At 44.3% G+C, this 21,878-nt stretch overlaps 1 protein-coding gene across 2 annotated transcripts in view; it reads right to left on the minus strand.

Annotated features, from left to right (window-relative positions):
• Positions 1–279: 279 nt before the first annotated feature.
• Positions 280–21,878, minus strand: part of LOC139563093 (leucine-rich repeat-containing G-protein coupled receptor 4-like) — a 30,762-nt gene continuing 9,163 nt past the window's right edge. For both annotated transcript variants that reach the window (XM_071381372.1, XM_071381371.1), the window contains 16 exons: positions 18,707–18,778; positions 14,617–14,688; positions 12,695–12,910; positions 8,876–8,947; positions 8,225–8,293; positions 7,069–7,140; positions 5,810–5,881; positions 5,085–5,153; positions 4,834–4,905; positions 4,660–4,725; positions 4,462–4,533; positions 4,174–4,245; positions 3,900–4,025; positions 3,635–3,732; positions 3,464–3,517; positions 280–3,366 (listed from right to left, as the gene is read on the minus strand). In XM_071381372.1, the coding sequence (XP_071237473.1) occupies positions 2,018–3,366; positions 3,464–3,517; positions 3,635–3,732; positions 3,900–4,025; positions 4,174–4,245; positions 4,462–4,533; positions 4,660–4,725; positions 4,834–4,905; positions 5,085–5,153; positions 5,810–5,881; positions 7,069–7,140; positions 8,225–8,293; positions 8,876–8,947; positions 12,695–12,910; positions 14,617–14,688; positions 18,707–18,778 (2,623 nt within the window). In that variant the 3' untranslated portion in view covers positions 280–2,017. The remainder of the gene's footprint in view (positions 3,367–3,463; positions 3,518–3,634; positions 3,733–3,899; positions 4,026–4,173; positions 4,246–4,461; positions 4,534–4,659; positions 4,726–4,833; positions 4,906–5,084; positions 5,154–5,809; positions 5,882–7,068; positions 7,141–8,224; positions 8,294–8,875; positions 8,948–12,694; positions 12,911–14,616; positions 14,689–18,706; positions 18,779–21,878) is intronic.

Here is a 21,878-nt window from a genome sequence, read left to right on the forward strand (position 1 = left end):
TGTGTCACTGTGGGGCAAATTAATTATAAGAATGAGTGAGAGTTTGTGTGTCAGAAATCTTGTACATAAAGCATTGTTTTTTTAAGCAAATGGTTTATATAATTTGGTTTACAAAAATCACAGTATACAGTACATACTGTACATTCCTCCCACTAAAAGCATGAATTCAATTCAGTGACGCTGTACAACGATGTATTTACAAACAAAGCCTATAGTTCAAACCAAAATATCAATAGCATAAGAACACACACCGTACAAAGCACTGCTGGTAGCCACTAAAGTTGAAGAGGTAGCTTCCGTGGTTAGTCAATCCATCCCATTCTTGATTATTGGTTTTTCTATCAAAAATAATTTAAATATGGATAAACAGACAGCAATACACACTGATTTGGAATTTGCATGTACGGGCTTCAAACATCTCCAATACAATCTGGACAGTTGGTTGGGGTTAAAATTACACTCAGTCAAAACATTGACAAATCCATACAAAAATAAGAAAATTTGTGATATAATTTCAAAAGCCAATGAGCTTCATAATATGGACACATTAACAAAATGTTGAGGGAGTCTAGGCTTCCCTACATTGCCTAATTTCCTGAGCGCTCGCATGAATTACACATGTGGATACAGGCTCCTAGGGTGTGGTGTGGTGCAGGCCCCATACGCAAAGTCATGCTCGTGCACATCAAACAGATATTCCCCTACAGTCAAACCTGATCCAATCAAATGTTTCATAGTGAAACATTATATGTTGTTATTATATCATAATATACACCATGATATCCATTACACTGGCTACACTGCTGAGCTGTGGGATTGTGTGCATCTTGATCATAATTAATGGGTTGTGGTACATGCTGCATTCACCTTTCAAAGCCAACCTCCTGACACTTGAAATAACCTTGTCCATGGCCCAGACATTCTGCTCCTCTTTAAGCAATAAATTAGAACGATCCTGGGGGTAAAGCACAGTTCAACGAAATTATTTTCAGTCCAAGAGACAAAACAAAGTCATAAAACTCTCCTCAACAACCTGGGAAGACTGTTGTTAAAACAGTGCTCTCTTCCATTCCCACGTGACATCCAAGATGTTATCACTCATAGTGAGGAAGAATTGTTGACACTTATTGTCAAAGATAATAAACATTTAAGTCATTGTCTTGTACTCTTGAGGAATGAATACAGGGCATGTGAAGTTACATGAACAGATTCAGACTGGAGATTCAGTTGGCTCACATTGGGAGGGCTGAAAATGCAGCTTTCAGATTATATTTAACACATTGTCAGTACCCCTTAATTTAAAGCCGCTGCCATACAATTCTCCTTTCAGTTACTTTACATTCTCATATGAAAAACAACCCTAGAATGAGGATTATGATTACATTTGCTAACTATACAAATGAATAGCGATTATGGCAAGGCATTAAAATCGACAGACCAGGGAATGACAAGATATAAACACAATATACATATAACACAAAGAAAACTACAAAAGGATGGCACATAAATCCTTGCCTTAGCAAGAGACGTGACAGATGAATTCAGGCTTGTAACATCTTGATAATGAGTTCGCTTTAAACCAAGAAGCAGGCACTGGTGGAAAGGTTTCCTCTTTTGTTACATATTTGACAGCCAGTTTGGTGTTATCACACACAGGAATCAGTTGTAAATCCTGAAGGGCAAAACAAGAGTTGACCAAAAGTCTCAGGTCTCAAAGAAGTCTCATTTAATGCCAGATTCCCTTTTTGTGGCGGTTGAGTCTGGTTCACACAGTGATTAAAGAAGTGCTTCCTGAATGATTTGTGTGCAGGGACCCTGCACATGTTTTGTTGTGTATCACAAACCTGTCTTTTTGTTATAGTGTCCAACACACACACACACAAACAAACACAGATGCACACACAAACAAACACAGATGCACACACAAACAAACACAGATGCACACACAAACAAACACAGATGCACACACAAACAAACACAGATGCACACACACACACAAACACAGCTGAAGAGTTTCTCAGTCTTTGATGCGAGGTATGTTGTATGCGTAGTGGACCAGAGGGAGCCCTCGGCTCTGGCAGAAGCAGGCTCGTCCACAGGCCTGCACCTGGTCGGAACTGTCGGACACAAACGAGTCCCCCTCGTCAGCGTACTCTGACTGGGCAGGGAGGGTGCCGCTGTCTGCCCAGTAGCCCTCCGTACGCTGGCCCGCTGCCGCACCAGCCGAGAGGGTAGGGCAGCTGTGGGACTTCACCAAGTGTCTGCAGACTGATGATGAGGAGGAAGAGGTCCTGGCGTGTAGAGCCGCCTCGCAGCGCTCACACATGCCCGTTTCCCCACAGAGCTGGGAGTACACCCCACAGTCATAGCCCAGCCGTGTGGAGGAGTCCCCGTCCACCTCCACAACCCCAGAGCCCCCTGCACACTGCCCAGCCTTCACCCCCCGGGCCACAGCTCCATGGCCCCGCAGCCGCAGCCAGTCCTCCCGGAAGGCGGGGCTGAAGAAAACATAGAGCACGGGGTTAAGGCATGCCGGTAGGGGGAAGAAGATGAGCGTGATGGACTTGGCGATCTCAGGGCCCCCCACGGTGCCAGACCTGGCCAGTAGAGGGGCGAAGGAGAAGGCTGCAACAGGGCAGAAGAAGATGCAGTTGGTGAATATGAGCCATGCCACGTGGCGTACGGCCCCTGCCTGCTCCTGGTCTGCCAGCTCCACCCTGCCCAAGCCACAGTACAGCTGGGTGTACACTGCTGCTGTGAACAGGTAGGCCAGAGCGTTGAGCAGCACCAGGGCCACAGTGACCCCCAGTGCAGGGCCCTCACTGCCAGAGAAGGGTAAACAGAGAGGGGAGGCTGAAGGGTCGTTGGTACTGAAGAGCGGCAGGCAGGCTGCTGCTGCCGCCAGGAGTCCCAGTAGAGCAGCCGCCAGGGCGAAGCATCTGTCCCCGAACCCCCTCTCGCTGCTCCTCCTGGGTGAGATGGCCTTCCCCAGGAGCCCTCTCACCGCCACGCTGCGCTCCACAGCCGCCAGGGGCAACAGCAGCACCGCCCACTCTGAGGAGAACACCGCCAGGGCCCCTGTTGCCCGGCAGCCCACCCCAGTCTCCCACCAGACCCCAAACTCAGCGAAGGAGCCCCAGGTGGCAGCATCCAGGACAGTGAGCACCCCCACATAGACCCCAGTGAGCAGGTTGGTGAGGGCCAGGAGGCCAACCAGCAGCCTGGCAGGGGAGAGGGCCAAGGCCCGGCGGGAGAAGGTGGCTGCCAGCACCAGAGTGTTGAAGATCAAGGCCACCAGGCAGATGAACCACACAGTCAGACGGATCATCCAGCTGCCCAGGAGGTGCTCACATGGCTTGAAGGCTCCTGGAGGAGAGAGACAGAGTCAGCCTTCAGTTAGTAAGAGATGTGATGATGTACACAATTCAATGCTGTAGATGACAATAAAGTGACTGTGGTTTACCTGGAGAGGGAGAGCAGTGCATTACCATCGATATCCTCTCCACTTCTTCTCCACCTAGAACACAAAGATGAATTAGCTAATCAATTTCAATATACTTTTTATCCCTCTGAATAATACATTTTTTTTATGTCAAGAGTGGTCTAATGACCAGTCATGACCGACATATTTTACCTGTAACCTTCTTGATGTCCTCCTCATCAGTGGAAGTTGTTGAAGAATCACATCCCACAAATGCACAGCACTGGTAAGCATAGGGAACTGATACTGACCTGTAGACCACAATAGGACCATTATCATTCAAAGTGTTGCATGACCCCAACCTCACAGTTGTACTTAAGTTTAGTTACTGTAAGTGAATTGGGTTTGGCACTACAGTGAGTTCACATCTAGTTCAGGACAATGTGAGGTCATTTGGATGAATTACTAGGATTCTGACCTGAGTTTGGGGAGGCTCTTTGCAGTAAATACATTTTTCATCTGCAGGTTTCCTGTGAGTTTCAGTTGGTTCAGGGAACTCAGTCCAGTTGTTGGAATGCTGGTCAGCGAGTTTAAACTCAGGTCTCTGAAACAAACAGGACATATTAGCATACATACATTCCTGGAACACACTACTAGCATATGTACACATATGTTTAAACAGTAATGTATTTGTTATCATGACTTGTATGAGAACGGATTTAGTTTTTACCACAGTACAGTGTCCTACTCACAGGTTTGTTAGCGCCGTCAAATAGAGGAAAGCATCTCTGTGGATGGTTTTCATTTCATTTCTACTCAGGTCCCTGCAGGAAAGAAAATGACTTAATGATGTGTTCAGAATCAGGGCAGCAAATTAAGCATGCTTTTTAAAATTAGCCTCTGGCATGAGCTAGTGAAAGCAGAACTAAGTTACTTTCCAATGAGATCTACTTAGGCCCTTCACCTTTAAGCCTCAAGGTACTATAGGCTGCAAGTGTGTGTGTGTGTGTATGTATGCGTGTGTGTGTGTGTGTACTCACAGCAAGCGCAGGGAAGACAGTCCCTGGAATGTGTCCCTGTCGATTTGCTGGATGTGGTTGTGCTGCAGGCTTCTATAATTAGGACAGAACACAGAATATACACTCAGAAAAAGATAGAAGATGGGGGTCATCTTGAATGTAATGTTTAAAAATGTGTTTGTGCTCTTGCTCACATTCCCAACAATATACCTTACTCACATTTCCTGCAGCTTTAGACAGCCCTGGAAGGAAGGCAGCTCCTCAATCTCATTGTAGGACAGGTCTCTGATGGGCAAAAGGATGAAATAATGTAATCTGGAATGTCACCAGCATTTATGTGAAATAGATTAATAAGGTAGGATAAGGGTGAAAGGTGAGGTTGGGGATACTTACAGAGTCCGCAGCACCTTGAGATCCTCACAGAGCTCAACCGGTATGGCGGCAATCTTTGTGCCTGTCAAAGTACTGAGAAAGAAACACTTATTTAATTACCACTGACAAACGGTCTAACTTAACCTCAAACAAGGCAGAAAAAAAATCTAATCACTAACAATCTGACTAACACGAACACATTCATTCTAACATTGTTGGTCAGTGTCAGTTGTGTATGTTGATGTAAAGCGTCTGCTGTATTGTGTACTCACAGACTCTCCAGGTTGTTAGTCCCAATGAGACAGGGAAAATCCTGCATCATACTGGCTCCACGTAGCATCCTGAAACACATACCTCACAGGGTTAGAACACAAACAGGTATGACAGACCAGAGACTAACTTTAGTCGGAATAACTGTCCACTCGTAACATTAGATCACGGTATGAAATAAGCACCTGAGCACCAGCGATATCCAGTGTATTGTATCACATGGTGATTTCATACACTGTTATTGTAAAGCAGTTGCTGCTGGAAGTGGTGTTGGAGGGCCAGTAGGAGGCACTCTTTCCTCTGGTCTAAAAAATATCCCAATGCCCCAGGGCAGTGATTGGGGACATGCCCTGTGTAGGGTGCCGTCTTTCGGATGGGACGTTAAACGGGTGTCCTGACTCTCTGAGGTCATTAAAGATCCCATGGCACTTGTCGTAAGAGTAGGGGTGTTAACCCCGGTGTCCTGGCTAAATTCCCAATCTGGCCCTCAAACCATCACGGTCACCTAATAATTCCCAGTTTACAATTGGCTCATTCATCCCCCTCCTCTCCCCTGTAACTATTCCCCAGGTCGTTGCTGTAAATGAGAACGTGTTCTCAGTCAACTTACCTGGTAAAATAACGGATAAATAAAAAATAAAACAATTTCAGAGATCCTTACCACACTATGAATACAATGTTCAGAGTACCAGACTTGGTTTTCTAACAGCTATGGACAGGGACTTACAGGGAGTGCAGGTCAGACAGGTTCTGGAAGGCTGAAGTTCCCACAAAGGACAGGGGGTTGTCATACAGGTGGCTGGGGAGGATAAGAGAAGAGGACACACTGACAGTAAACTCATTTACTATGCGAGAATGGCACCATCTTCTGGACAAGTATCTTCTAGGGCCCATGGTCAGTCACTATATTACCTGCTTGGTGCCGTCAGTCAGTCACTATATTACCAGCTTGGTGCTGTCAGTCAGTCACTATATTACCAGCTTGGTGCTGTCAGTCAGTCACTATATTACCAGCTTGGTGCCGTCAGTCAGTCACTATATTACCAGCTTGGTGCCGTCAGTCAGTCACTATATTACCTGCTTGGTGCCGTCAGTCAGTCACTATATTACCAGCTTGGTGCCGTCAGTCAGTCACTATATTACCAGCTTGGTGCCGTCAGTCAGTCACTATATTACCAGCTTGGTGCCGTCAGTCAGTCACTATATTACCTGCTTGGTGCCGTCAGTCAGTCACTATATTACCAGCTTGGTGCCGTCAGTCAGTCACTATATTACCAGCTTGGTGCCGTCAGTCAGTCACTATATTACCAGCTTGGTGCCGTCAGTCAGTCACTATATTACCTGCTTGGTGCCGTCAGTCAGTCACTATATTACCTGCTTGGTGCCGTCAGTCAGTCACTATATTACCAGCTTGGTGCCGTCAGTCAGTCACTATATTACCAGCTTGGTGCCGTCAGTCAGTCACTATATTACCTGCTTGGTGCCGTCAGTCAGTCACTATATTACCAGCTTGCTGCCGTCAGTCAGTCACTATATTACCAGCTTGCTGCCGTCAGTCAGTCACTATATTACCAGCTTGCTGCTGTCAGTCAGTCACTATATTACCAGCTTGGTGCCGTCAGTCAGTCACTATATTACAAGCTTGGTGCTGTCAGTCAGTCACTGAGACAGTTATGTGTGTAAATATGATAAACTGTACATACTAGTACAGTGTTTCCCAACTCCAGTCTTGGACTACCCCCAACAGTACACATATTTTGTAGCCCCGGAAAAGCAGACCTGATTCAACTGGTCAACTAATCATCAAGCACTCAATGAGTTGAATCAGGTGAGTTTGTCTGGAGCTACAACCAAAATGTGTGCAGTTGGAGGTACTGGAGGACTGGAGTTGGGGAACACTGTGCTAGTACATGAATGTGTGAAGGCTTAATGTTCTATTCTATAGTATTTGTTGACAGTAGGACTGGCTTTGAAGTATGGTCTTACATGGTGCGGAGCAAAGGGTTCTTGTGGAAGGCTCCCTCAGGTATGGCTGCTATGTCATTGCTGTGAAATCCACTGGAGGAAAATGAAAATATATACAGTGAAACAATTATTCTAACCACACTCTTTGGGATGAAGGTGGAATATTAAATATGCAACGATACAGTTGCAACAGCTGAACAAGATACAAATTGTGATTAGGAAAAGTGAGAGGTCCAAATTAAGTAAACTGTTATAGTTGCCAATATGTAAATGACCACTAATTATGTATGCATGTGTGCTACAGCTTCCTGATTTCTGCACTTAATGTGGCTAATTCCAGTTTTCACCATTAGATGGCATCTTTCAATCTAATGTGTGTCAATTATTTGCCTGAAGGTTTTATTGCTAATTAATCTATACTGCTGTCATAAAACATGGTAAATTCCATATCTGTTCAATATTGTTTTTCCATCAGAAATATGAAAGGACACCATCTAGAGAACAGTTGTGACTGTCCACATGAAACGCTGTGAAGTCATGATTTATTGTTCAAGATGTCCCAGTGACACTGTGAAAACAAAGGCCAGGTAATGTACCTAACGTGCCTGCGTCTTTTATCTAGTAGACATGTCCCTTATATCCATCACAAGTTCAAGGGATCAAGAAAAAATTGTACAGGAACATTAAGACAGCCTCTCTCTCTACTACAGCTCTGACAGACAGGAGAGGAGAGCAACAAAGGTAAGGAATACAGAACTACAGCTCTGACAGACAGGAGAGGAGAGCAACAAAGGTAAGGAATGATAGAGGAGTGTATTCTTAGGGGCACTATTCAGACCCCATCATTAATCTCTCAGCTCCCCCTGCCAAGGTTCACAGTTCCACATCAACAGCTCACATTTCTACAAAAACACTGCAGCCTGCACGCAACCACAGTTACACTGGAGAAAAGACGAGGGGTCTCCTCTTTTTGCAGAAAATGATATCACCTCTAGGCCACATGTCACTTACTGACTAAACAACCTAATCACTCAAAGTTGACATTTCAGATTTAAAAAATCTCAAAAAGGGAATCTGTGTACGCATGTGCATCCCTGTGTGTCGGTGTTGGCATGTGTGTGCTTCCATTTGTGACTATGTGTGTGTGTGCATGTGTTTGTCATGGGACAGTACTCACAGCTCCTTCAGTTTGGGCAGTGCCTGGATTGCTTCTGGGAAGGTCATCAGGTTGTTGAAGTTAAGATCCCTGAGGGGCCAAAAGGAGCAGGGAGTTTCATAATCATTACACCACACACCACAGCACACTCAATCATACTGTAACCATCCACTAGCAGTGCTGTGCAAACATACGGTCACCTTAACGATATTGATCTTCCAGTTTCAGGCAATACACTATAAAATAGCCAAGCGTACTATAGTTCCTATGACAGACTGGAGTGCTCACATATAAGGTAGGCTCCTATAGTAAGTAAGACAATTATCTTTATGCTTTATCAGTGTCAACGTTGTGAGTGAGTGCGACACCGCAAAAATAATTGTAACAGCCATGGTACGTCTAATATGGCTGCTGTTAAACCATAGGTCAGAATGTCTCTGTCCTCTCCGGACTAAAGATGTTGTGTCACTGTTCAGGCTGGCGACGCAGGAGGAAACGAACAATGGGAGGGTAGTGCAGATAGCCATCATGGACTCCGCTCCATTTATCCTGGAGCAATTACAGGAGGAAGTGGACACACTGACGTCCCGGCTGCTCTGGGTGTGTGTGGGTGTGTGGGGGGATGAGTGGCTCATACACACTGTTAATGAGTTTGTATTCAAATGTACTTACAGCGTCTCTAGGTTCTCTAGCCCCGTGAAGCAGCTCTCCCCAATCTCCTTAATTCTGTTATTATGCAGATGCCTGGAAGATAAAGGATATATTTATATTCCATTCCCGGCTCAAATTAGACTTCACTGTTGCAGACGAGCCAAAAGGGACATTGAACAACAGAAGGAACATGTATTGGATATCTAGTATGTGTGATTGAACATGCAGGGAGGTTTTAATAGGGGTCCGTCTGGGTTATTTATTATATATATATATTTTTTACCCCTTTTTCTCCCCAATTTCGTGGTATCCAATTGGTAGTTAGTCTTGTCTCATCGCTGCAACTCCCGTACGGACTCGGAAGAGGTGAAGGTCGAGAGCCGTGCGTCCTCCAAAACACGATCCAACCAAGCCGCACTACTTCTTGACACAACCTGGAAGCCAGCCGCACCAAGGTCTCGGAGGAAACACCGTACACCTGGCGACCGTGTCAGCGTGCACTGCAGCCGGCCCGCAACAGGAATCGCTAGTGCGCGATAGGACAAGGACATCCCTGCCGGCCAAACCCTCCCCTAACCCGGGCGACGCTGGGCCAATTGTACACGGGTCTCCCGATCGCGGCCGGCTGCGACAGAGCCTGGACTCGAACCCAGAATCTCTAGTGGCACAGCTAACACTGCGATGCACTGTCTTAGACCACTGCTCCACTCGAGAGGTCACCCGTCTGGATTTTTAAGCAGGATATAATATAGCAATTCTTATTGACATACAACACACATAAAACAAAATGCTCAATCTGCCACATGGCATCCCATCCTTTGTGGATGAACAACGCAGCACTTTTCACATCTCCCACAGTCCCTGCCTGATAGTAAGACCCAATTCAATCTATTCATAAGGTAAATGTCCTCTGCAGCTATCACCAGAGACCACAGTGATTGGTAAGTCAGGTATCATTGTGAGTGCTGGTGTGTCGAAGCCTGATGGATTCAAGGTATTTTCTGCCTGTTTATTCTTGCCAGCCACTAGGGACACAGCTCTGTCCTTTTTCCCTCCAACTGGGACCTGCAGCAATAGCATTTTTCTTGTGCGCGCGCGTGTATGTGTGCGCGTGTACATGTGTGCATGCGTGTGTTTGTAGGGGCATTCCACAGTAAGTGATGGCTTCAATGCAGAAAAATTAATCCATGCATTTGTTACTTCTAGGTTAGACTACTGCAATGCTCTACTTTCCGGCTACCCGGATAAAGCACTAAATAAACTTCAGTTAGTGCTAAATACGGCTGCTAGAATCCTGACTAGAACCAAGAAATTTGATCATATTACTCCAGTGCTAGCTTCCCTACACTGGCTTCCTGTTAAGGCAAGGGCTGATTTCAAGGTTTTACTGTTAACCTATAAAGCGTTACATGGGCTTGCTCCTACCTATCTTTCCGAGTTGGTCCTGCCGTACATACCAATACGTACGCTACGGTCACAAGACGCAGGCCTCCTAATTGTCCCTAGAATTTCTAAGCAAACAGCGGGAGGCAGGGCTTTCTCCTATAGATCTCCATTTTTATGGAACAGTCTGCCTACCCATGTGAGAGACGCAGACTCGGTCTCAACCTTTAAGTCTTTACTGAAGACTTATCTCTTCAGTAGGTCATATGATTGAGTGTAGCCTGGCCCAGGAGTGTGAAGGTGAACGGAAAGGCTCTGGAGCAACGAACCGCCCTTGCTGTCTCTGCCAGGCCGGTTCCCCTCTCTCCACTGGGATTCTCTGCCTCTAACCCTGTTACAGGGGCTGAGTCACTGGCTTGCTGGTGCTCTTTCATGCCGTCCCTAGGAGGGGTGCGTCACTTGAGTGGGTTGAGTTACTGACGTGATCTTCCTGTCTGGGTTGGCGCCCCCCCTTGGTTTGTGCTGTGGTGGAGACCTTTGTGGGCTATACTCGGCCTTGTCTCAGGATTGTAAGTTGGTGGTTGAGGATTTCCCTCTAGTGGTGCGGGGGCTGTGCTTTGGCAAAGTGGGTGGGGTTATATCCTTCCTATTTGGCCCTGTCCGGGGGTTTCTTCGGATGGGGCAACAGTGTCTCCTGACCGCTCCTGTCTCAGCCTCCAGTATTTATGCTGCAGTAGTTTGTGTCGGGGGGCTAGGGTCAGTTGGTTACCTGGAGTACTTCTCCTGTCTTATCCAGTGTCCTGTGTGAATTTAAGTATGCTCTCTCTAATTCTCTCGTTCTCTCTTTCTCTCTGAGAACCTGAGCCCTAGGACCATACGTCAGGACTACCGGGCATGATGACACCTTGCTGTCCCCAGTCCGCCTGGCCTTGCTGCTATTCCAGTTTCAACTGTTCTGCCTGTGGTTACGGAACCCCTACCTGTCCCAGACCTGCTGTTTTCAACTCTTAATGATCGGCTATGAAAAGCCAACTGAGATTTATTCCTGATTATTATTTGACCATGCTTGTCATTTATGAACATTTTGAAAATCTTGGCTCTCTCTAATTTTCTCCTTCTCTCTTTCTTTCTCTCGGAGGACCTGAGCCCTAGGACCATACGTCGGGACTACCGGCCGTGGTGACTCCTTGCTGTCCCCAGTCCGCCTGGCCTTGCTGCTATTCCAGTTTCAACTGTTCTGCCTGCGGTCATGGAACCCCTACCTGTCCCAGACCTGCTGTTTTCAACTCTTAATGATCGGCTATGAAAAGCCAACTGAGATTTATTCCTGATTATTATTTGACCATGCTTGTCATTTATGGAAATTTTGAAAATCTTGGCTCTCTCTAATTTTCTCCTTCTCTCTTTCTTTCTCTCGGAGGACCTGGGCCCTAGGACCATGCGTCGGGACTGCCGCCCGTGGTGACTCCTTGCTGTCCCCAGTCCGCCTGGCCTTGCTGCTATTCCAGTTTCAGCTGTTCTGCCTGCGGTTATGGAACCGCCACCTGTCCCAGACCTGTTGTTTTTCAACTCTTGATGATCGGCTATGAAAAGCCAACTGAAAATTATTCATGATTATTATTTGACCATGCTTGTCACTTATGAACATTTTTGAACATCTTGGCATAGTTCTGTTATAATCTCCACCCGGCACAGCCAGAAGAGGACTGGCCACCCCTCATAGCCTGGTTCCTCTCTAGGTTTCTTCCTAGGTTTTGGCCTTTCTAGGGAGTTTTTCCTAGCCACCGTGCTTCTACACCTGCATTACTAGCTGTTTGGGGTTTTAGGCTGGGTGTCTGTACAGCACTTCGAGATATTAGCTGATGTACGAAGGGCTATATAAAATAAAATTGATTGAAATTGATTGATACAGTATGTTGATGTATTTAACTGAGAATTTAATTTGACTTGGAGTGGAATGGATTTGAACATCTGCAATGTTTGAATGGTAGAGAAGTGTAATCTGAGGGTTTGTTCCTTTGACACTTTGTTTAAAAATATTTAAATAATCTTACATGTAACTGTCTTTCATTATAAAAGTGGAGATTGTTCTATTACCCATGATTCCTACATTTTCTTCTTCTTCCAACAGATGTAAATCTCCACCAGAAATATCTAATGTCTGTGCTACATCTGAATCTACAGTATACTACCAATGAGTTGAACCCCCCAAACTCTCCCCTATGGGAAGGAGCACAGAACAGATCCAGAACAGCACCAAGATCAGACATGGGTTTAAATACTATCTTGAGTTTACTGAGCTTGCCTGGCACAATGGAACCAATAGAATAATCACAAGGAGTCCAAACCCTGCCCCTCTTGCACTCCAGAGAGACTAGAGCAAACGCTAAATGTATTTGAAAGATTTCAAATAGTATTTGAACCCAGGTCTGGAATAGATAGATCTGCAGCACTCACAGCACCACCAGACTGGAGAGGTTGGCAAAGGCATTGTTGGGGATGTGGGTGATGCGGTTGAGTGCCAGGGTGAGAGCCTGCAGGTTAGCCTGGTGTCTCATGGGGCCCACTGGGACCTCAGTCAGGCTGTTGTCATCCAGCCAGAGGTGGCGGAGCTGCTGCAGGCCCTCAAAGCTATCCTCAGGCACCGTCGTGATGTGGTTGGCATCCAGACGTCTGCAGAGGGAGGGGGGGAAAAGAGATTTTAGAAACCTTTATCTTACTAGTTATGTCACACCAATGTGTGAATCCTGTCATACATTCACCACCATTAACATTCTCACGTTGAGGACATTTCATATTGATACAGCACATAACAGAGAGAGAGAGAGAGAGAGAGAGAGAAAATCAAGGGCCATGTAAGGAATGGTATTTATGAGGTATTTCTATTGCCTCAGTAGAAAAACATTAACACTACGGTCTTCCATTTTTAACAGCTTTCCATTGCCCTTAATCTTATCAACTGCAAATATTTTAATGAGCCATTGGATAGCCTACTACATTATAACGTATGTATAGTAAGTATGATGTTACTATACAAATTGGAATTTCATTACTCTTATAAATATTCTGCATTTATTTCTAACTATTTAGACTGCTCCGGTGAGGACTACAAACAAAAGGTTTTAAATAGCTTTGTTCTACAATCAAGGTTTCTACTAGTTTTGTATTTGGCTGGTGCTGCACATTCTGTTCCTCATTCATGAAACCTGCTCCTTAATGTGGTATCACAACGTTCACTCTCTCCCTCGCAACAAAAGCTCTATCCCTTTGTAATTCCGCTCTTCCCTTCACAGACTCCCTCTCAGTTCCACTCTCCTCTTCCCTCGCTCTCTTTCCACCTCCATGACTCCATATCTCTCTCTCCCTCTAAATTCCCTACGAGTCTGTGTTGGAAGTAGAAAGACACGATGATTGACATCTAACTCTCAAAGGCATTATACAAACCCAGCTAGGCTCTGCCAAAACATATTACTTCAGCTACAGACCTTAGCCCCTAAGAGAGAAAAGACTTGTGCAAAAAAAAGAGAAGGAAAAAAGAGAGGGAAAACGTGGGACTGAAGGAAAGGATCTGGAGAGGTGATAAATGGCAGAAAGCTGAATTTTCAGCACGTCCCGGACCAGGCTTCCAGCTGGATCTCATCCTACACTATTCACAGTCAGAGTCAAAAGAGGCACAGGGAAACAAAGATGGAGTAATGCTCAGTCATAGTCCCTCAGAGAGTGACATGCAGTAGTCACAGAGAGTCACTAAGTTAAAGTCAAAGGAAAGAGACGCTGGGGATTTGGAAACCAGTGCAGGGCTCTACGCGGACTATTTTTACAAGGAGCACATGTGTGCGCCTAAGTTGAAAAATGTAGGCGGACACAAAGACATTTAGGAGCACAATGAAAAATATGAGGTATTAAAGCTAGAATCCTTAATTTTTCTAGGCATACGGATACCTGAATGAAAATTCCAGGTCACACAGCAATAATTAAAAGTGCTGCACTGTAGAGCCCTGCAGTGTCTAGGAAACATAACAACCCACACACATCCCTTTCAAACCCATACAGGCAAAAAGCAACCACATAAATAAATAGATGATGTCTAACTGTTGGTAAATGTAACGTGGTGGGGGGTAAAGACAGCATGGTAACCAGATGGTTATGTGTGAGCTGTGTAAAGGTTAGTGCAATGATGCAGGCCAGTCTAGAGGAAGCTAATAGGTCAATTGGATTGTAGAGTAAATGCTTCCCATTGTAAATGTCATGATTATGCTTGCGATGTCCATGAGTTTTGCCATTTCAAGTCTCTAAAAGGTGTGTGTGTGTGTGTGTGTGTGTGTGTGTGTGTGTGTAGTCATGTAATTCCAGATGGATGAAGAGATAGGGTGACTCACAGAGACTGTAGAGAGTAGAGGTTCTTTATAGCTGTACTTGGAACAGTCTTCAGCTGGTTATTCTGCAACATCCTGAGGGAGAAAACACAGTTTTATAACCTGAACTGTGGTCGCACCAACATGCCTCCTCATTACAATTTCTGCACAACCAAATCAAATCAAATGTTATTGGTCACATTTAACATTTAAGTCATTTAGCAGACGCTCTTATCCAGAGCGACTTACAAATTGGTGCATTCACCTTATGATATCCAGTGGAACAACCACTTTACAATAGTGCATCTAACTCTTTTAAGGGGGGAGGGGGGGTTAGAAGGGTTACTTTATCCTATCCTAGGTATTCCTTAAAGAGGTGGGGTTTCAGGTGTCTCCGGAAGGTGGTGATTGACTCCGCTGACCTGGCGTCGTGAGGGAGTTTGTTCCACCATTGGGGTGCCAGAGCAGCGAACAGTTTTGACTGGGCTGAGCGGGAACTGTACTTCCTCAGAGGTAGGGAGGCGAGCAGGCCAGAGGTGGATGAACGCAGTGCCCTTGTTTGGGTGTAGGGCCTGATCAGAGCCTGAAGGTACGGAGGTGCCGTTCCCCTCACAGCTCCGTAGGCAAGCACCATGGTCTTGTAGCGGATGCGAGCTTCATACATATATTTAGCAGATGTTATTGCGGGTGTAGCGAAATGCTTGTGTTCCTAGCTCCAACAGTGCAGTAATATCTAACAATTCACAACAATACACAGATCTAAAAGCAATAGAATGGATTAAGAAATATATTAACATTAGGACGAGCAATGTCAGAGTGGCATTGACTAAAATACAGTAGAATAGAGTATATACATATGAAATGAGTAAAGCAGTATGTAAACATTACTAAAGTGACTAGTGTTCAATTATTAAAGTGACCAGTGATTCAATGTCTATTTATATAGGGCAGCAGCGTTTAACGGGCAGGGTTGAGTAACCAGGTGGTAGCTGGCTAGTGATGCAACCAGCAGTCACGTGGTGCGTATGAGAATGAGAATATCAGCTCTGTATTGAGTTAAAGTGTGAACACAGTATGAAAATGTATGCACTCACTACTGTAAGTCGCTCTAGATAAGAGCGTCTGCTAATTGACTAAAATGTAATGTAAAATGAACACAAAAGGATTACAAAGTGTTACAGCCTCTCAACCTCTTATGTCTACAAAGGGTCAAAATCATTGACTCTAACTAGCACCTCAGGCTTTGTTTCATACGCTTGTGTATGGGTTCAGGGTGAAGTAGAGTGTACAGAATGCATTACAGTATACTTGACTGTGGGGAGGATGCGTGTGTCTCTGAGCACACACGTTTGTGTCTGCATGCATATCCCATATGAAAAAATACTAGTGTATACTATGGTAGGAATAGTATAGTATTCACTCACTGTATTGTTTTTGCAGTCTGAAGTAGAGGTCGACCGATTAATCGGAATGGCCGATTAATCGGGCCGATTTCAAGTTTTCATAACAATCGGGAAATCGGTATTTTTGGGTGCCAAATTTTTTTTTTTTTACACCTTTATTTAATCTTTATTTAACTAGGCAAGTCAGTTAAGAACACATTCTTATTTTCAATGACGGCCTAGGAACAGGAATATTTAGACTCATGGATGCCACCCGTTAGATAAAAATACGGAACGGAATAAACGTTTTGTTTTCGAGGTGATTAGTCAAAGGTATGTGGTTTAGAGAGAAATAGTCGACGCGTTATAATTCCTGTAATAACTTGCGGCTGAACTTGAAAGGGGTTCCTTCGTTATTTTACCGTTCATGTCTTCCATAGAGAATGTCTTGATCTACTTCAAATAAGGTCTGTGTTTCGTGCAGGCTTAAACCGCCTCAACGTTTTGATACCAGTGTAAATCTCACTAGGATAAGGTAACGTTTTTCAACATATTTTCATAAATCCACTCTACAAAAAAAATGATCTTATATTTAGCCAATATTGATCAGAGTTACCTTGTCCTATGGATATCTACACAGTTATAAAATTGGCACGGTGGTGTAAGCCTACACGAAACACAGACCTTATTTTAAGTGAATCTAAAAATATCCTACGGAATAAATGAAGGAACCGCTTTTCAGATTTTGCTAGAAGGTGTCATGGGAATTATGACTCGCACTTTGGTCGTCAATTCTTACCATGCCCATTATTAAAATAGGATTTCCTGCATATAGAAATGACAGTTTTTGTTTTCAACATTCATCACAGGTAACTTAAACTCTATTTTTATTCAAACAGTTGAGAGTATTTGTCTCCTAAGCAGACTCTTCAGTATCATTGTCACTTCAGAGCTGTGTGTGTGTGTGTGTGTGTGTGTATTTATGTATTATATTAAGTTAAAATAAGTGTTCATTGTTCATTCAGTATTGTTGCAATTGTCATTATTACAAAAATGTGTGTGTGTGTATGAAATATATATATATATTTTTATATAAAATAGGCCGATTAATCGGTATCGGCTTTTTTTTGTCCTCCATTAATCGGTATCGGAGTTGAAATATCATAATCGGTCGACCTCTAGTCTGAAGTCTGCAAAAACACTACATTGAATAGTGTAGTATTTACGGTTTACTGTAGTATAAATACTGTAGTAAAAAACAGTAGTTTATACTATAGTAATTGCTGTAGTGTTTTTGCGGTCATTACTGTAGTATTTACTCTCTCTTTGACAAAACATACTGGACAAATACTAAAAGAGCAAATTTGCCATAACCTGTAGGTAGGTAGGACTGGGGTCTGAGCGGAATGTTCAGAGCTTCTGCTCTTTTCTATAACCATAGGGAACATAATACACAAAGCATTACGAACACCTTCTTAATATTGAGTTGCACCCCCTTTTGCCCTCAGAACAGACTCGAGGCATGGACTCTACAAGGTGTCAAAAGTGTTCCACAGGGATGCTGACTCCAATGCGTCCAACAGTTGTGTCAAGTTGGCTGGATGTCCTTCGAGTGGTGGACCATTCTTGATATACACTGGAAAAACTGTTGACCGTGAAAAACCCAGCAACATTGCAGTTCTTGACACACCCAAGCCGGTGCTCCTGACACCTACTACCATAACTAGTTCAAAATTCACTTACATATTTTGTCTTGGCCATTCACCCTCTGATTAGCACACATACACAATCCATGTCTCGAGGCTTAAAAATCTTTAACCTGTCTACTCTCCACTTCATCTATACTGATTGAAGTGGATTTAACAAGTGACATCTATAAGGGGCCATAGCTTTTACCTGGATTTACCTGGTCAGTCTATGTCACAGAAATGTTTTGTCAACTCAGTGTATATGGTCTATCCTTGGCATGTATTTTTCTCACTTACAGGTGGCACAAATTGGGATATGGGGAGTGGAATGGGCAGGGTATATGCAAATTAAATACTGTAATATTTAATATAGGAAAAAAAAGTTTTGGCGGACTGACATTTCGGCAGTATTTACTAGTGTTTTTTGTGGATCATTCTGTAGTATATACTATAGTACTCAACAGTATACTACAACATATACTACTAGTACTACACATGATCAAAAGATACTACAGTGTGTAGTATAGTATTCTACAGTATACTACAGAATACTATAGTAAGTACTGTAGTATTCTACAGTAAACTGTAGTAGTTTTTATGTGGGATGTGAGTACTTGACCATGTAGTGATGAGCGTTAGTATCTGTCTGTGGATCCTAGTATCTTCTGGACACAGATGTGGTTATGGTGACTATCTCCCTTCCTCTCTACTATCAGTAGTCTCTGTCGTCAAAGCAGGCTAGGGCCCAGGGGAACAGGCCCTCTGGTTTCCTGCCTCTTCACACACGTCACACGGCCACTGCTCGTTGGGAAGGAAGTGAACACCTCTGTTTTATTTAATTCACCTGAATTTCATTCACCAGTTTTATTTACAGGTGTGTCTGTGTGTTTGATTTTGTGTGGGTTGTGCCCGAGCACTCACCAGTACTGGTCTTTGAACCCTTGGCTCAATGTACAGTCACAGAACATACAGGTATTATATGAGTGTTTGTCTGTGTGTGCGTGTTGTAAGTGTGTGTGTAGGACCAATGAGCGGCACACTTACAGGACTTTGAGCTGATGCAGTCCAGACAGAGCGTCAGGGTGGATGAATGAGAGGTCATTTCCTGCCAGTCGACTGAGGTAGAGAGAGAGGAAGAGAGAGAAAAAGATGGTGATCAATTCATGATTGCATCGAAAGCTAAACAATGATTCATATAGTAATCTATATGTTGTTGGTACAACTTTCAAAGCTCTCAATTTAACAGCTTCACTTTGAAATGTTAATACATACAAGATTGAAAGTCATCGACCAAAAAAACGAATCAAAACACCTCACAGGCTCCAGTTTGTGTTATCAGGCATAGCATAGCATAACATAACGCCTGGGGTGCCAGAGAGACGTGTCAGTGCGACGGCATGTTGTCACTTCACCAGACACTCTGGGGAGAGAGTGGACACATTAGGACTGGGCCTGGGTTTCCCCTCCTGGGTCTGGACTGCCTCCCCTTCCAGCCAGGATATCAGGAAGAACTGGCAGTGTGAATAATCATGTGGGGGCGGGTTGTCAGGGACTCATAGTTCCACCAAATCTGGCCTGGGAGATTAGCACCAGATTTATCACCCTTTGCAATTTGAGCTGGGTGGCGTTAGATTCCCCTGCAGCCAATAGCTGCTGGGTGTGAGCCTGAGAGCATGGGGAATCTGAGTAACAACTCCCACCATGCCCTAATACACCCCAACAACGCACCCGCTTACTGGGGCCTACTCGGGGACACACTTCCAGGGATGTCGAACACTTTTGGTCCATCATATAACAACCAGACAGCATCATATGACAGGGTCTCTAGTCTAAATACACAAACGCTAGTGGCAGACTTCCACTGTGATCCAATGGCAGAACATGTTTAAAATAACATATTTGTTGTGGTTGACAAACATGGCTGGATTTGGAAGGTTATATAATGGTACATGCTCTTCAACTTGACTTGGCTCTGGCTCAAACCAAATGATTGCCTCCCAGTGGATTCCACAGGACACGCTTCAGCATCAAACACTCAATCAATTTGGCTTCTCATGTGTCTTTATCAACTATTCATTGACTGAATTGTTTCCTTTTGACAGCATTTTCATTGTTTCCCAGCAGTAAATGAACTGTTGAAGTACTTGTAGTCAAAGGGGCCAGTTTCATGCACATACGTTAAGCCTACTCCTTGACTCTCTTGCACTAAGTTTGCTGCAACTGCAAACCCAACTACTGACAAATGTTTATTATTAATCTAGGACTCAAGTAACACAGCTTCAGGTTTGAAAGCAGAGTAGGATTCATGTGCAAATTGTATGTGGTTATTGTGTCTGCCAGATTTATATGGTACTGTAAACTTTACGTCCACAGCCTTGGAGCTGGTCAACGCCCACATGTCTACGGCCCAGCCACCACACACAGGCCTGCTAACAAATTGCTAGGACATCCTTCATGTTTCAGGGTGAAGAACCTCCCCACCCATTCTCTTTCTGTCAACAAATTCAGAACACGTCCCCCTAGGCTTTGATGAAGGCAGAAGAATGTGCTAAGCCTTGTTGAGGAAAGACTAAATCCTTCCCTTCTGTAGCACCACTCCCACAACCATTATATTTCACTAAGAAATTCACTGGTAGACAACATACACTTCAACATCAGAAGGTAAAGAGAATAGGAACACACGCTCATGGAGACAAATGTGTGCAGAGACACAGAAACACAAATTGAGGGGGATGACTCCCCTACATCTCTTTATCGGTCAGCATGGTAGCTAGGCTGTGCTGTGCTTTGTTTAGGATGGGAGGTGTGTATGAAGGAGGGTTACGTGACTATCAGAGAGGGAATGTTCCTCTCTGGGCATGTCCCCCTCTCTCTCATTAAGCCCTCAGGGCTGGAGCTGTGGTTCAGTGACACAACACCACCACGCCATCCGCTCAGTTCACTCAATGAAACCTTATGATTTGTTTCAAGGATAAGGCTAAACAAACACAAATTAAAAACTCTAGACAGCTGTCAACAAAACAGCATTCCGAAGCATGAATATAACTGCTAGGCCCTACAGTGCTGCTGAGTAGGGTTGGGCGGTATCCTGATTTTCATACCGAGATACCGTTTCTGTACCATACCGGGGTATACGGTATTATCGGCAGTTCACACAAGGGGAGCTAATTCAAACAAAACAAAACTAGTTTTTTGTTTAGTTTTTTTGGGGCACAGAACAATTTAGGAAACAGGGGTCCTGATCCAGGAGGGGATTGAATGTCTCTGCTGTAACCAAGAAGCTTGACCTTGAAATCTAGCTACTCAGCTTGCAAGTTAGCAAACCAAATGTGTAGCTGGAGCCCTCCGCCGGATATAATAGATTTTGACACATCTTAGGATTTCTTATAGTTAAAAGCAGTGGCGTAGCACGCACCCCATTTTTTAAAACAGTATTGAAAATGATACTGTCAGTATTTTGAAAAACACCCTCGTATACGGTATCTCCCAAGCCTACTGCTCAGCTCCAGAGCAGGATGGAACCCAGAGAACAGGTTTCACTAAGTATACATGACACTGGGCAGAGACCCCTGCCCCTGCCTGAAAGGTAATGTTGAGTGGTGGAGTGCAGCGAGAGTGCGTTTTCAGCCAGATTGTCATGGAAACCATTGTTTTGCCTTCTTCCTTCCTGCCTTGCATTCCTCCACTTACAATGTGATGAAAAGTAAATTGCCCTTTGACAAAGCAGATGAAGTAGACCTAGTGTTCAGAAAAGAAGGGAGCAAAGACTTGTTCGAGATGATAGACACAGACAGGCTAAAATAACATGGGCACAGTAGCAGGCCTGGAAGCAGAATAATGTTAGCTGGTCATTTTGCATTCTCAGGGTTGCATGTTACCTGATATCAGGTAGACAGATCTTATCTTTACTTCCAGCTCTGAACCAGACAGAGGGGTATTTCAAGAGTAAAAGAAAAAGACAAACACACTCTAAGATTAGATATGCTCATTGAATGGGTCCCAGAACTGAGATATGCGGTTGCCACCCTGTAAATTCTCAAAGAAAATACAATGAAAGAAAGAATGTGATGCATCTCACATACATGTTCTCTGGAATCATACGTAGCCTATAGTCATGGTACTTTTTTGATAGCAATCATGGTATAACTTACCCTTTCTGAAAACACAAGGCGACTCTACAATGGCATGACTCTTTGGTGTAAGTGAAACTACAAGG

This window comes from Salvelinus alpinus, chromosome 33 (assembly GCF_045679555.1).
Source record: "Salvelinus alpinus chromosome 33, SLU_Salpinus.1, whole genome shotgun sequence".
Classification (NCBI taxonomy): Eukaryota; Metazoa; Chordata; class Actinopteri; order Salmoniformes; family Salmonidae; genus Salvelinus; species Salvelinus alpinus.